The sequence below is a fragment of the Lucilia sericata genome, unplaced genomic scaffold, assembly GCF_015586225.1.
Source record: "Lucilia sericata isolate MDLA Ls3-8-SP2 unplaced genomic scaffold, ASM1558622v1 Contig000184F_arrow, whole genome shotgun sequence".
NCBI lineage: Eukaryota > Metazoa > Arthropoda > Insecta > Diptera > Calliphoridae > Lucilia > Lucilia sericata.
Window position 1 is genome coordinate 330,001 of NW_023994212.1, and position 16,906 is coordinate 346,906.

At 28.6% G+C, this 16,906-nt stretch overlaps 1 protein-coding gene across 15 annotated transcripts in view; it reads right to left on the bottom strand.

The window, feature by feature from the left end:
* The window catches only part of LOC119601658 (synapse-associated protein of 47 kDa), a 117,707-nt gene that overhangs the window by 4,814 nt on the left and 95,987 nt on the right, over positions 1-16,906 (bottom strand). For all 15 annotated transcript variants that reach the window (XM_037952743.1, XM_037952741.1, XM_037952744.1 and 12 more), the window contains one exon: positions 15,096-15,371. In XM_037952743.1, coding sequence (XP_037808671.1) covers positions 15,096-15,371 — 276 coding nt within the window. The remainder of the gene's footprint in view (positions 1-15,095; positions 15,372-16,906) is intronic.

Sequence of the window (16,906 nt, forward strand, 5' to 3'; positions counted from 1 at the left end):
TATCACAAAGTTGAATTGATCACATTATTCATTAAATTAAATAACTTTATATTGAAAATTAAAAAGCAAGTAAGGAACCCCATTATAAAAATAATAACTTTTTACTATAAAAACATCATGAAACTTGAAACTGAGAATAATGTTTACCCAAAAATAGTGTGTTATTTACAAATATTTAAATATAAATAATAAAGTGCAGCTAATCAATAAGTTAATTAAACCAATTAATGATAATTAAACCAAATATAAATGTGGGGCAATATTTAATAAAAATAGTTTCTAAATTCATTACCTTTAACGACAAATTGCTTATTTTTTTTTTTGTTATTACTTAAACAAATATTTAAAAAAACATTGATTTGAAATAGGAACAATCAATCATCATCATGATGATGATGATGATAACTTAAACAAATACTTTGACACACAATTCTTTTGGGCAAACGTATGGTAACTGAAATGTAATCTTAAATTAAAAAGAAACCAAAAAAGAAAATTATAAAAAAATAAATAAAAATTAAAAAAAAGAAAATTTATGTTAAAATAAATTATAAAATTAATTAATGCATTCCTTGCTTGCTTTGTTATTAAATTAAAAATACATTTATTTAAATAATAATAAATTTAATTATATAAATAAATTTATAATAAATAAAGGCAGGCATTTTTTTTGTTTAATTGTTAATTAATTAAATAAATAATTCTAATAATTTTTACAATATGTTGAATTTTACATAAATAATGTTACCAAAAAAAAAGCATTCCAGCTACTTAATGAGAATTAAATTTGTAGTTAAAAAAATTAAAATATTTATAAAACAACAACAAAAATTAAAAAAATATATTATTTATAATAAACAATTTTGTTAAAATTTTCTTTCTGTTTTCTTTATTAAACTAGTTTTAACGAGTGCATTCCACAAAACAAAAATCATTTAAAGTTATTAAAGTAAAAAAGAAAAAAAAAAACAATATAATTATAAAACTATAACAATTATTTAAAAAGAATTAAATTAAATAATTAATTTATATTGTTTAGTATTTGAAAGGATTTTCAAAAAGGTTAGAGGATTAAGTAAAAAAAATTTGATAAAATAAAAAAAAATCATTTAATTATTATTTTGTGTGGTGAGTTGGTATTTAATAAATATATATTTTTTATATTGTTAGGATTTAAATAACTAAAATGTTATGAATTTGATTTGAATTTAATGATTTGGTTTAATATATAAATTTTTTTTAGAAAATTAAACAAATAATGTTAATGGTGTTGTTCAATTTGTTTTAGTTAGTGCAGAGACTTTTTTCAATAGTTTTTAAAACATATATAAAAATAGTTTGTTATTTAAGAGGATTATTTAAAAATTTATATATTTAAACATTTCCAAAGAGAGAGAGAAAGAGAATCAAGTAAGAAAGTGGAGTTGAGGCTTGTCGCACTATGGATAGCACTTTGTATCTGTATTTGCCGATATGGACGATGGATAGTAATAGTAACCGTTTAATACAATTGGGAGCACACGTGGGGACACTCCCGAACCAGCTATTTAACCTATAACTTAGAGGTAACCTTAACCACCCGACTAGCTATTTTAACAGGTGGAAAATGTATATAACTTTGTTATTGTTCGTCGATATTAATCACCCCTATTCTGCATTTCCATTTCAATCAAAATTTTCTCCGTTTGGCAACTTTGGTAATCAGCATTTCGATTCGAAGCTCCGTCACTAAAATAACACCTTATAAAAACGTAGTTACGATCGTAATGCAGAATACACACATTCGTAAAGCATTGAAATAAAATGGAATTTCCTAGACTTTTTCTTACGATTCCGTTTTTTGTTGGAATACCAATTTTCGATCATAGCGATTACGGAAACGTAATCGAAATGCAGAAATGTGGGTTAATGTTTCATACCTTGTTGGAAAGACAATATCTTCTAGAAGATAAGATTATATACAAATATCAAATCAATATAATCTGAATAATATTGTTTTTGAAGAAATCAAAGAAAGTGAAATTATTTACTTAATTTTATACTTTTGCATCGATTTCCGGCACGTGATCCTGTTATCCGATTTGACTAAAACAACGGTCTAACATAGAGACCAGCATATAGACTCTAAGATAGAACTAAGAACTAGAACATATAGACTCTAGGAAAGGGCTACGTAAAATATGGCCATATGGCGACATCTGAACGCTTATACAGCAGAAACTGGAATTAAGTAAAAGATAGAAAGAACCCGAAGCAGGGACACACAGGAAGACCACTTATTGGAGCAGATTGTATATCTTGACCGATGGTCAAGCTCAGCTCCCCGAGGGCATGTTACCTTATTGAAATTGGAGTAATAGCAATCCCGGGGAAAAGAGATGCTATCAGTACCTCTAGTCTGCCAGGACTATAAACTGGTGATGATCAAATGTATCATTGGCCTTTCCTTGGAATGATTTGACATTGGTTCGAACCAGAGAACCACATAATCTGGCACCATAGGAAGTGATAGCCCGCAAGGGCATAGTTTGCTTTCCCACGACAATTGCATCTCCGCTCCGGAACGATACGATTCTCAATCGGACAAAGATTGTCAATTCAGCAACAGCTTTGTCAACTGGAAGTTTTTTCCCCAGGGAAGAACATCCAGACATAGGGCAGAGTTTCTAATTTTGCCTTGTTCTGGTTATTAGAGTAATTCCTTCGGGGTGCAAGTGGTAGCTATGGTATATAACCAAAATTTACGGGAAGAGAATGTCGGTTAAAAGAATAATGCAACGTAAAGTCTATAATTCTGGATAAGTTTGGTGCTGTTGCCGACACAACAAATACCCCACAGACGAATGACTGTGGGACTAAACGTTGAAAATGAGTTGGAGTTAATGATACGGGAAGAATGTAGGGGTATGCGGACCTTACCCACCCGTATATGTGACTGTGTCATATGAATGAGGAGTGTGCTGGGTTCAATGGTGATGGATGAAAGGTATCTTATACAAGTGATACCATTGAATTTTCCTTCCTTGTTTAGGATTTAATCTGTTCAAACCAGATTTATTACAGAGTGTTCTCTGTGAGTAAGAAAAAGTGTTTCTACCGAATACGGCTCCAGGTGCTGTTGCCGACTCTACAGAGACCATGCGTGGTTGTAAACGGAAGTGATGTTCTTCATCTCGGAAGTTAAGCATTGGTCAGAGATTAGGTAGCCAGAATACTTGAGCAAAGTAGACCGACAGAACTATGTACAAAAATTTGCACCGGCGTGTTAGAAACACAAAGGGGCGGTGATAAGTCGCCTAATCAGCTCACCCATTGGTTGAAAAAGTACCAACAAGCCAGGCGTTCACGTAAAGCACTTCGACTTCTTCCAGCTCAGCTTGTAAAGTATTTCAAAAATATTCTGTATTCTGTCATCTTTATATTAGAAAAATATATGACACGATATCTTCTCTAAAGAATAATAAATTTACAGGAATCGATGATGTTGTTCAGTGCATATCGAGGAGTAAATTTTTCACTTCTTCGTCTCTGGAATATTGTCTATCTGCCTTCTGATCCAAAAGAAGGATTTATAATCAATGTGATTTTAAAAGGGTAATTTTTTCAGATTGATTCAATTGCAGGGGTATAACCACTGAGGGTGCATGATCATTTCAACTACACTCTCAGCCGACTGTGAGGAATGGTTCGTCAGAGATTAGAGAATAACGGGAGTCAACAAAAATTAATTTTATGACCCTTTTACGCGAAATTTATCTGCCCTAGATAGAGCTGAAAAGGAGCGTACAACAGGCCCGATAATGGCCTAGGTATATTTCATCCTCCTATCAACCTAACCTAAACTAGATAGAGCTGGATAACTATTGAATTGTAGTATCAAATACGTTCGTACATTTCGACTACTTTCGGACAATACTTTTTATTTTAAACAAAAATTTCCGCTGTTTAAAATGTATTAACTGGGTAATTTTCGTATGAAAAGTATCGAATAATATTACGTAATATAACAGTACTGTTTGAGAAGGTGAGGTCGGGATGACATTTCAAAATGACATGGTAAGGACTTTTTGAACCATAAGACTATTAGATTATAACTTATTAGCCCTAACATATACAATGGCTATCGAACTGGTTACAGGGCTAAGGCAGACGAAAGTTTAGAAGGATGTCAAAGACAATGCCAAAAACCTGATAAGGGTGTAGTAGCATATGAAACAAGGGATCTTAAATATAATATTTTCAGGACATTGTGGTCTTCAAAACTCAATTTGAATATAAATTAATCAATTATAATAAGATGATTTTTTCTTATAGCAAAGATCACTTGGAAGTGATTATGGCATGATAACCGAATGGAGTAAAAAGGTAAAAGATCATTGCGAAGTGATTTGTTATTTAAAAGAAGTAGCTTTTAAAGTGATCAAATTGAAGAGCGATTAACTGATAATCAATTTGTATCAATTAATTGCTTAAAGCGTTGAGGAATATGATGACAGATAATAACGACGTCATCTGTTCTTTATAGCAAAGATCACTTCAAATGTGATCCTACTGAAAAGCGATCATATGAAACCAATAAAGGGATCTAATGTATTTTAAATGTGAAATAGATAACTATCAATTTATCACATACGTTTTTAAGAGAAATTGAGTAAAATCAATCCGATGGGATCTGGCATTTCAAAATGATCAAAGTAGCGATGTTTGACCAATAAGAGTATAAGATTATTACTTATTAGCCCTAACATATACAATGGAATACCGGACTAAGGCAGGCGAAATTTTAGAACGAAGTGAAAAAACAATATCAAAGAAACGTCATTAGAATATATTAGCGTATGAAATAAGGAATCTTAAATAAATAATTTTCAGGACAATGTGAGCTTAATTCATAAAGACATTCTGGAAAATGTTGTGACAAAGCAGTTTATGATTCATAGAGGTCCTTAATCCAAAATGAATTTTTAACCCAAAAATTTTGAAAATTCTGAACTTATAACAAACTATTTCTTTATATACATATTTTTGTTTTAAGAATATTGAAATTATTTTATGAAAACAAATGCATATGAAATTAAATTATATTTCAAAAAGCGCCAAACAAAAATATTTCAATTAATGTTCTTCATCGAGTGATTTTAATGAAAATAAAATTTGAAAATATTTGGTAGTGGGTTTTAGAGGTATTATTTTTTCTTTAATATGTAATAATTTCAATTTAAATAAAAGCTAAAAAACACAATGTTTTAGAACAAAACATAGTGTGTAATTTTTTTTTTTATAGAAAAAAAAAATAAAATATTTAAAAATATGTTTAAATATACTAATCTAAACAACTAAAGAAAGTAACACGCACACATATATATGAAATACAAATTTGTAAAAAAAGAAACGAAATTTAATTTTAATAAAATTATTTAGCAAAATTGTTTTAAAAAAAATATTTAAAATTATTAAACATTTTGCTAAGCAATTTTGAAATTTATTGCTAATATTTTTTTGGTTAATATAAATATTTTATTAAATAACAAATATTGTATAAAATAAAAAAAATAATAATGAACACCACTATATAAAATAAATTTTGAAAAAATATTTATAATTTATATAAGAATTTTTTTAATATTTTTTAAACCAACAATTAGTTACGAAACTTACCACACAAAATGTTAAACTTTTAGGTTTTTGCGTTTTGTTATTACTTTTTGGGGTTTTTTGTATCTTTTTTTTTTATTTTTGGTGTATGTATGTTCTTTTTTTTTCTGTTAATAATATTATTTTTTTTGTTTGTCTTTTAGAGTAAATATTTTTTTGTTTGCAATAATACATTTTTTTGTTAGATGTTTTTTTTTGGGGGGGGTTTTAAAGAATTTTTTTTCAAATATTTGTAATTTGGTTTTTTTTGTTAATATTTTGTTAAATAATTTTGGGTTTTGTTTTTGCGTTAATCCATTCAATCTTCTGTAGGATGATTTAAAAAAGAAAAAAATAAACAGAAAAACAATTGTTATGATTTTTTTTTTTTTTTTTAGTAAATCGATTTCAGTTTGTTCAAATAAATTTCAATAGAAACTAAAAAATTTTTAATTTAATTTTTAAAAAATATATTTTTTTTATATTTTTAAGGAAAATAAGTAACGTAGGAAGGATAAAGAGAAAGGATAGTTAAGGAATCATTTTTTTCGTTTTTAAATAAAAAGTAAATATTAAACTGAAAAAAATTGAAAAAAATTAATTGAAATTAAAATAAAATAAGAAAATTTAAATATGTTTTTCAAACAAATGTACTTAACTGTTTTATATTTTAAAGATATTTTTTGTTATTTTGTAGGAAGATTTAAAGATTTGTTTAAGAAATTTTATTAAAAAAAAAGAAAATATTTTTAATAAGATCGACGCAATCTGTTCTTCATAGCGATTATCAATATGAAAGTGATTATATTGAAAAGCTATTAACTGATTATATTATCTCCTTAAACGCTGAGAAGAATGGAAAAATATCTGATCTTTATAGTGAAGATCACTTTGAAAGCGATTACCTGATAATGTGGATCAAATTTATTTGGAATAGATATAATTTAACCGTTAAAAGCATTGAGAAAAAAACGAAGATCCTATTTTGAATATTAATATATACTTATCAATTTATCGCATGAAGAAATAGGTCGAAAAAGATTATTCCGACGCGATCAGTTTTTCATAGCGAAGATCATTTTGAAGGTGATCATTGTGATGATTGTGCACAAAATTAATACTGAATGTGAATTGATCACTTTATCACCTAAGGCATCAAGATTAATGAAAAAAGATCTGATCTTGATAGTGAAGATCTATCTTAAATATTAGAAAGATATTAGCTGATAACGAGGATCATTCCAACGTGATCTGTTCTTTATAGCAAAGATCACTATTAAATTCAACTTGAATTCGAATTGATCAATTTATGTCCTTAAACGTTGAGAAGAATGTAAGAAGATCTTTTGTCATAGTAAAGATCACTTTGAAGTGATCATGACAATATATGCCATGATAACCAATCGTAGATTCCGAAGAGATCCGTTATTTAACGAAAGTTCCTTTTAAAATGATTATATTGAAGAGCGATTAACTGATAACCGATAAATTAATTGCTCAAAGCGAAAGATCATTCCAACGTGATCTGAACTTAGTTTGAATATGAAAGTGATCATATCGGGAAGCTTTTATCTTATAACAGATTGTGTATCAAATTCAATTTGAATTTGAAGTGACCATGACAATATATGCCATAATAATCAATTGTAGATTCCGAAGAGATCTGTTACTTAAAGAAAGTTCCTTTTAAAGTAATCATATTGAAGAGCGATTAACTGATAACCAATTTGTATAAATTAATCGCTTAAAACGTTGAGGAATATGATGACAGATAATACCCACGTGATCTGCTCTTTAAAGTTCGATTAGAAGTGTCCTTGATCAATCTATGAGTATCGAGACACATTGGAAGCCTTTATTTATAAAAACGGGAAGGAATTGTTATCAATTATAAGTTGTTTCAATACGATAGCTTTAGAATTACTAGAGCCGAAGCTTGACAGATACTTAATCTTTAGAAAAGATCTATTTGAATGTCTATCATCGATCGTTAAATAAAGCATAGTTGTATTCAAACTAAGCAGTTTCGGTCGATATGAGTGGAAGTGTGCAAAAATGAAGACAAAGTATTGAATGCTGCAAAGTTGATCACTGATCGAGCTGATGTTTGGTGGTCACTTAATCTATAAGTTCGATCGTAAGATTAAGCTTGATTATATTCTGTAGAAATTCAATAGTATTTTCGTTTAGGCTCGATTAACAGAGTTTTTCGATATGAGTGGAAGAGTGACAAATTGAACACAAAGTAGTAATCAGTTCAAATTTATAAAAATGGGAAGGACTTGTTTTCAATTATAAGTGGTTTCAATACTATAGCTTTAGAATTGCGAGAGCCAAAGTTTGACAGTCACTTAATCTTTAGAATGCCTAACATCGATCGTTAAATAAAGCTCAGTTATATTCAAAAAAGAAAGTTTAAAAGAGTTTAGGCTCGATATCGAACATAAAATAACCGGTGTTTCAATCTAAAGTCGATCAATCGTTAAATAACGCTTAGTTGTATTCAAAAGAAAGTTTAGAAAGTGTTTAGGCTCGCTATCGAACATGAAATAACCGGAGTATCAGTCGATATGTGTGAAAAAATTAAGAAAAAGTATTGCATACTGAAAAGTTGATCGCTGAGCGAACTGATCTTTGGCGGTCACTTAATCATTAAGAATTTGTAAGTTCGAACGTTAGATTAAGTTCGTTTACATTCTGTAGAAAGTCAAGTTTAGAAAGCGTTTAGGCTCGATATCGAACATGAACATGAACCGGAGTTTCAGTGGAAAATTGAAGACAAAGTATTTATCGCTGATCGATCTAATGTTTGGCGGTTATTTAATCATTAAAAATGTGTAAGCTCGATCTTTAGATTAAGCTTAACTATATTCAGTAAAACGTCAAAAGTATTGGAGTTTAGGCTCGTTATCGAACATTAACGATATTAGTGGAAGAGTGGCATATTGATCGCAAAGTAATGATCAGCTTGATATCGAACATGAAATAAACGGAGTTTATTCGATCGTTAAATAAAGCTCAGTTATATTCATAAGAAAGTGTTTAGACTCGCTATAGAACATGAAATAACCGGAGTATCAGTCGATATGTTTGGAAAAATGAAGACAAAGTATTGCATGCTGCAAAGTTGATCGCTAAGCGAACTGATCTTTGGCGGTCACTTAATCATTAAGAATCTGTAAGTTTGATCGTTAGATTAAGCTTGATTATATTCTGTAGAAAGTCAAGTTTAGAAAGCGTTTAGACTCGATATCGAACATGACATAACCGGAGTTTCAGTGGAAAATTGAAGACAAAGTATTAATCGCAGATCGATCTAATCTTTGGCGATCATTTAATCTTTAAAAATCGTTAGATTAGCTTAACTATAGTCAAAAGTATAGGAGTTTAGGCTCGTTATCGAACACTAACCGAGTTTTAGTCGATGTGAATGGAAGAGTGACATACATATTGATCGCAAAGTAATGATCAGTGTAAAGCTGATCGCAGTGCCCTTTCGTTAAGAAGACAAATTATAGTACATTTTTTATAAGGAAGGCAATTTGAAGTTTCTTTTAACGATAAATGGAAATTGAGACATAATGATGCATTCTGACATGGAAGTGTCTGTTGGTTGTGTGAGCTAATATGTGTGAAACAATAAAGTTAATGCAGATCGTATTGCAAGATCGAAGAAATTTACATGTGATATATAGAAAGTAAAGTTTGTAGGAAAGGAAAAATATGTATATTTCCTTTAGTAAAGGGATTCCGAAGACTTCGATTACGGGTTTTGAAAAGAATTTTTCGAACAAAAAATATGAAATTATAAAAAAATCTTAAAATTTCTTAAACAAACCTTTCCTTTAATATATAAACTTTATATATATTTCTGACAATTTTTTTGTGTGAAATGTTTTTTGTCCTGTGTAAATTGTTTTCTTTTGGAGGAGTTCGTTTATTTTAATTTAGTTTTGATGTTTATTATATTATATTTAAATTATTTTAGATAATGATTATTTTTGGTTTAGTTTTATAGGATTTCAATTGATATATACTTTTGATATAGTTTTTCTTTTAGTTTTAATTTTATTTTTTTTTTGTTTTGTTATTATTTTTTATATATAAGTATTTATATAGTATTAACTTATTGTTGTATTTTTTTGTTGTTGTTGTTGATTTAATTAAAAGTAGTTTTTAGGTATGTTCTAAATAAAAAGTACTCTTCTATATACGATTTACGTTTTTTTATATATATTTTTTTTTAATAATTAAATGTAAAAGCTGTTTTTTTGTAATTAATATATTTATTATTAGTTTTTTTATATTGATAAAAAAAGAAAAAGAGAAAAAAATAGAAGAAAAAAAGAGAAAAATATACAACATTTACAGGGTTGTATTTTTCAGATTTAATTTTTTTTTGATTATGGGTTTTGGTTTGGTTTTTTTGTAGTTTTTTAAAATTGATTTGTTTAAAATAAAGAAATTTAAAAAATCTAAACCGATTTGAAATTGAGTTAATGCATGGTAAGAGATCTAAAGAAAAACTAAATTAAAAATTTAATAAAAAAAAAAAAAATTCATGTTAAATCCAAACTAAAAAATTCAAAATTTTTGTATTTAAAATTTAAAATGCCATTTAAAATGGTTTTCAAAGTAAATGTGTTTAAAGATGATTTTTTTTACAAAAATTGTTTGTTGTCTAAATAATTAATTTAATTAAGAAATCATTTAAATTAATAAACAGAAGATAAATTAAATCAAGTAATGTATTAAAAAAACGTGCAATTATTTATTTTAAAAGTTGTTTAGTTTTGACAAAAAATATTGGTATTTTAAAATTTTAAATAAATTTGTATAAAAGTGTATGAATGTTTTTCTATTTTATTAATGGAGGGTATTTTTATTAGAAAATTTCTTATAGTATTTGCAAAATGTTTTCAAATGTATTATTAAATGTTAAATGGGTGAATGCACAACTCCAGAGCTTAACTAAATTTACATATTTTGCTTTTAGCAAATATGTTCTAATATGTATGTTTTTTTCGACATTTATTGTTTATTATGAGAAATGAATTTTAATGAAATGTTAGATTAGTACATATATGTTGGAAAATAATAATAATAAAAAAAACAAATATACATACATACATTTAACATTTAATAAATGTTTTGTTAAATAAATATTTAATAATATTTCATAAATGTAATTTAAGTAAAATTGTTTTTATTGAAAAATATATATTTGCATTGTAGGATTTCACAGGAAATATTTTTGCATAAATAAATAAATAGTAGTTAATTTAAATTTTCTGCAAGCAGTCTATATTTTGCAATATTTAGAGAAGAGGGCTTAACAAATCTTGATTCTTATGGGATGGCCCCAACGAAAGTAGGACGAGAAGTTACCTCAGAATGAATAAGTATTCTTCGTAATTAAATCTAGAAAATCAGTTAAAAATTTAAGTACGATTTTGCCCAAAGAACACTTAAAAAAAGTACACATCGGGATTGATTACAGATCAGATATCAGATATTTGGAACACCCAAAAATATTGGTCCTACATCCAACTTAAAGTATACTAATCGGCAGAGTCCCTTTCTCAAACGATTTAGCTATGTTCATCTGTTAGTCTATCTGTGTGTGTACATGTAAACTTTGTACGCACGCTACTTTAAGTTCCATCTTAAAGTATACCAATCGGCTCAGATTCACTTTCTGAGTCGATTTAGCTATGTCCGTACGTCAGTCTGACTGTCTATATGTGTGTCCATGTAAAAGTTAGTGCGCACGCTACAGGCCGCAATATTCAAGATAATTTGATGAAATTTGACACACACTCTTCTTTTAACCCAAAGACAAAGCCCATTTTAAAAATCGGTCCATAATATCGCCTAGACTCCATACAACCGTAAAGAATATCATATGGCCGGTCATGCCCAACTATACATTCATACTTGTTTCTAGAAGAAAAACTTTTGAATTGTTTAAAACTCTGCAGTAGTTGCTGGGATATCACCCGTTGAAGTTGACGGACGGACAGACATCGTTACATCGAATAAGAAAGTAATTTTCAGTCGATAGGAACATCCTCAGATAAGTGTGGATTCAATATTTTTGCTCGTTATAAACAATATTTATAAAACTTAACACCCTCCGCACTGTAGTTGTGTAGGATCCGAAAATCATGAGATTTAGGTGAAGATATTTCGAAGAAGAAAGAAGATATGTCAGATGTTAAGCCTTTAAAGTCGACAGAAAAAACATCCAGATGGCATAAATTATTGTATAATTAAATTGGTCTTGGCGCTATTATAATGTCTCAAAAAAGCCCAAAAATTATGTTTTTCCCAGACTTGATAAAGAAAATCTGAGTTCAGATTTGGATTCAGCGCGGCTCAATCCTTTAGAAAACTTGGTCTTGTTTTTACTTTTTACAAATTTTTTATCTATTATATATCTGTAAAACAGTACATCAATTCGGTACGTAATTTCTTTATGACCAATTAAGAATCAATTTTTCGCCTACGGCGCAATTTGTATCAAGTTCTGAATAGTAATGATTTTCTCGCAATGAGCTCAACAGTTAGAAAAACCGTACTTCTGATACCGCTTCCGATTGATTTGAATATACAGGCCTAGCGATTTCAGACCGTCAGATCCATTTAATAACGAGTTACGGAAATAACTCAGAAATAATCCACCATACCAAATAAACCTTATGGTGGACTATTACTGAGTTATTTCAATAACTCGTTATTAAATGGATCTGAAGGGCCAATTCGGAACGTAATTTCTATAAGTACGTGTTCTATGAATTGAACATTTGACCAGAAAAAGCTAAATAAATTTCCAGGTTTTGAACTAAATTTTAAATTTTCCTCAAGGCAAATATTTTTATGCAATATATTTCTATTGAAACAATTTTACTTAAATATTTTGTTAATAATAAAAACATAAATATACAAAACAATAATGCAAAAACCACAATAAAAATTGTACAATAATCAAAACAAACAAGAATTAATTAAACAAAAACAAATTAAATCATCACCACTAAATAATTGAAAAGCTTAAATTAAATAAATAAAAATTAAAAAAACAATTCAGTGGCATTCAATTGTTAAAATTCAAAGCAAAATCCTATTTAATAAATGAGGTTTGACGAAAGGCGGACAAGAGGAGATTTAACAAAAAATGTTGCACCTATACATCCTGATAATATTTACGTCCAAAAGATTTAAGACAATTTACTTAGTTGATCGAAACAAGCTTCAATTTAACATCGCGATTTGGACAGACTGATGTTAGAAGTAATTTATAGATTTTAATAAAGAACCCCGATATGTATATATGAAAGTAAAGTATCCGACATATATGTATCTAATCATAATCATAATCATATATATACTTTTACTTAAATCGAGTAAATTTTTGATTTGACGTTTGAGAATTAATCTGAGATCATACAATAAAATATTATAGATCTTCCAAATTAGGAAACAGAATTTGTAAAAAAAAATGTTTAAGCTTCAAATTAATAGCGTTACTTCCATATTTAAGAGATTATAAACCAGTCTTAAATCAGGTATATATATCAGTCTACAATCATGACTATAGAACACTCTATAGCCTAGACTAGAGAACACTCTATAGTCTGAACTATAGAACAGTCTATATTCTGCACTATAGAACAGTCTATATTCTGGACTATAGAGCAGTCTATAGTCTGAACAGTCTATAGTCTGGACTATAGAACAATCTATAGTCTGGACTATAGAACAGTATATAGTCTGGACTATAGAACAGTCTATAGTCTGGACTATAGTACAGTCTATAGTCTGGACTATAGAACAGTCTATAGTCTGGACTATAGAACAGTCTATAGTCTGGACTATAGAAGACTCTATAGTCTGGACTATAGCAAAGTCTAAAGTCTGGACTATAGAAGAGTCTATAGTCTGGACTGTAGAAGAGTCTATAATCTGGACTGTAGAATACCCTATAGTCTGGACTATAGAACAGTTTATAGTCTGGACTATAGAACAGTTTATAGTCTGGACTATAGAACAGTTTATAGTCTGACTATAGAAAAGTTTATAGTCTGGACTATAGAATAGTCAATAGTCTGGACTATAGAACAGTCTATAGTCTGGACTATAGAACAGTCTATAGTTTGGACTATAGAACAGTCTATAGTCTGGACTATAGAACAGTCTATAGTCTGGACTATAGAACAGTCTATAGTCTGGACTATAGAACAGTCGATAGTCTGGACTATAGAACAGTCTATAGTCTGGACTATAGAACAGTCTATAGTCTGGACTATAGAACAGTCTATAGTCTGGACTATAGAACAGTCTATAGTCTGGACTATAGAACAGTCTATAGTCTGGGCTATAGAAATGTCTATGGACTATAGAACAGTCTATAGTCTGGACTATAGAACAGTCTATATATAGTCTGGACTATAGAACAGTCTATATATAGTCTGGACTATAGAACAGTCTATATATAGTCTGGACTATAGAACAGGCTATATATAGTCTGGACTATAGAACAGTCTATATAGTCTGGACTATAGAACAGTCTATAGTCTGGACTATAGAACAGTCGATAGTCTGGACTATAGAACAGTCGATAGTCTGGACTATAGAACAATCTATAGTCTGGACTATAGAACAGTCTATAGTCTGGACTATAGAACAGTCTATATTCTGTAGCACAGTCTATACTTTGGACTATAGAACAGTCTATAGTCCAGACTATAGAACAGTCTATCTGGACTATAGATCAGTCTACAGTCTGGATTATAGATCAGTCTATACTCTGGATCATAGATCAGTCTATAGGCTGGACTATAGATCAATCCTAGTCTGGAATATAGATTAGCATATAGTCTGGACAATAGATCAGTCTATAGTCTGGATTATAGATCAGTCTATAGTCTGGACTATAGATCAGTCTATAGTCTGGACTATAGATCAGTCTATAGTCTGGACTATAGATCAGTCTATAGTCTGGACTATAGATCAGTCTATAGTCTGGACTATAGATCAGTCTATAGTCTGGACTATAGATCAGTCTATAGTCTGGACTATAGATCAGTCTATAGTCTGGACTATAGATCAGTCTATAGTCTGGACTATAGATCAGTCTATAGTCTGTACTACAGATCAGTCTATAGTCTGGACTATAGATCAGTCTATAGTCTGGACTATTGATCAGTATATAGTCTAGACTATAGATCAGTATATAGTATGGACTATAGATCAGTCTATAGTCTGGAATATAGATCATGTTATCAATTTATTTTATAAACATTTGGTAGATTCATTTAAATAAGGACTCTAAATGTTAAATTTTTCAAGTCCCCTTTCCATTAAATAGAAAATTATTTTAATGACAATCAAGTGAACCACACTTAAATAATATTAAAAATAAAAACAAATTCAAGAAAATAAAAAAATAATAATCTTACCATCATTATTACTCAATGCCGTATTTGGCTGTTGTTGGGTCATACTATCAATACCAAGTTTACGCATGCCATCTTTAATTTCTTCTAAATCATTTTCAGTGGTATTCTGAAAGGCATCGGACACAAATTCAGATTCAGAAGTCAATTGGGAACGTTTAGTTTTGGTAGTAGCAGACAAATTTTCCTCAAACTTGACATTTTGTTCAGAATTTTTCGAATCCAAAAAAGTTTCGGTTTTAAGTGGTTCAGTAGTAATGGCAGATTTTTGTTCTTTAACTTTTTTTTTTTGGTTTTTTATTATAATTTATTATTTTATTTTTTGTTTGTAATTTTTTTTTAATTTGTAAAGTGTAGTGTTGATTTTTGTGTTTTATTTTTTAATTTTTCATATATTTTTTTAAACCAAATAATAAAGAAAAAATCAAACCAAATTATAAAAATAAAGAAAACAACATGAAAATAAAGAAAAAAAAAATAATAATAAATAAATAAATAAAAAATATAAATTTAAATAAAATTAAAATAAATTAAAAGTAAAAAAGTGCAAGAGCTTTTAAAACTTAAAATTAAAACTTAGCTGATAGAAAATTATAAAACTGATTTCAAATCAAATTAGAAAAATAAATTAAAACATTTACACTGTTTTGAAAATATATGAGAACTTTTCACAAATCAGTGTCAGTTATTTGAGAGTCTAAGTTTGTGCTCAAAACTGAATTATACAGTGCTCAAAGTAAACGATAAAATGATAGTTTTAAGAGACAAAGGAAATTATAATTGACAGTAAGTAACCAGAGACGACAGTTTAAAATATTTGAGAAAATCTTAAAAAAGAGTTGAAAGGAAAGAAAATTCGAAAAAAATAAACTAAAACTAAAAGCTTTTGAGTACTGAAATATATGTTTCGATTTTTATTTGAAGTGTGATAGTGATATTTTGAAATTGAGAGAGTTAGAAAACGTTATCAGTTGAATTTGAATTTGATTTAATAGCTGCAGTAAAATAGCATTGAAATGTTTGAAAAAAAATTAAATTTTGAAAAAATAATAATAAAGGAAATTAAATTAAGAAGAAATTAATAAAATAGTATTACAAAAGATATTTTTTGTGGGGTTCCAAAGTGGCTTGAGTGATCGAAATCTCTGATTAATGATTTACAAACCATTTCTGAAATTCTAAACATCTGTAAAACGATATATTACAGATTAAAAGAGAAACGTAGTCAGTTCCCGTCGAGGGATATCTTTATTTGTGATCGATGTTTTATAAGTTTTGTATTTAAAACCATAAATGTGCGATCTAATGGAACGATATATTTCAGATAAAGAAAGTAGTAATAGTACTCGTAGGGAGAACTCTTTCTTTATAATCGATATTTTATAAGTTTTGTATATATGTATTTCAAACAAAAAATGTTCGATCTGACAGAACTTTGTGACAGTTTTGAGTGAGTGCATAGAGGATCAAATGTATTCTTATATTATAAAGCAGTAAGTAATATATTATCGTAAAGAGTTTTATATGATCGATCAAAAAAGAACCGAATGCTAAACCTCTTAGTATGTTATAGTAGAGAGCTTTTTTATTGATGAAAAAGTACCTCGTTATCTTAGAGAGCTTTTTATGATCGGCCAAAAATAACCTAGAAATTCTGATGACTTTGTGTGATTGCGGACAGACCAGAGATTATAATAGAAGATCTCCTTATACGAATCTTCAGCAGAGAAAGATACCTGAGATTCGACAAGTTTCTAATTGGTACTTTCAGAAGAAGAAAACACGCAAAACTGGTTATTGGTACATGTAAATTT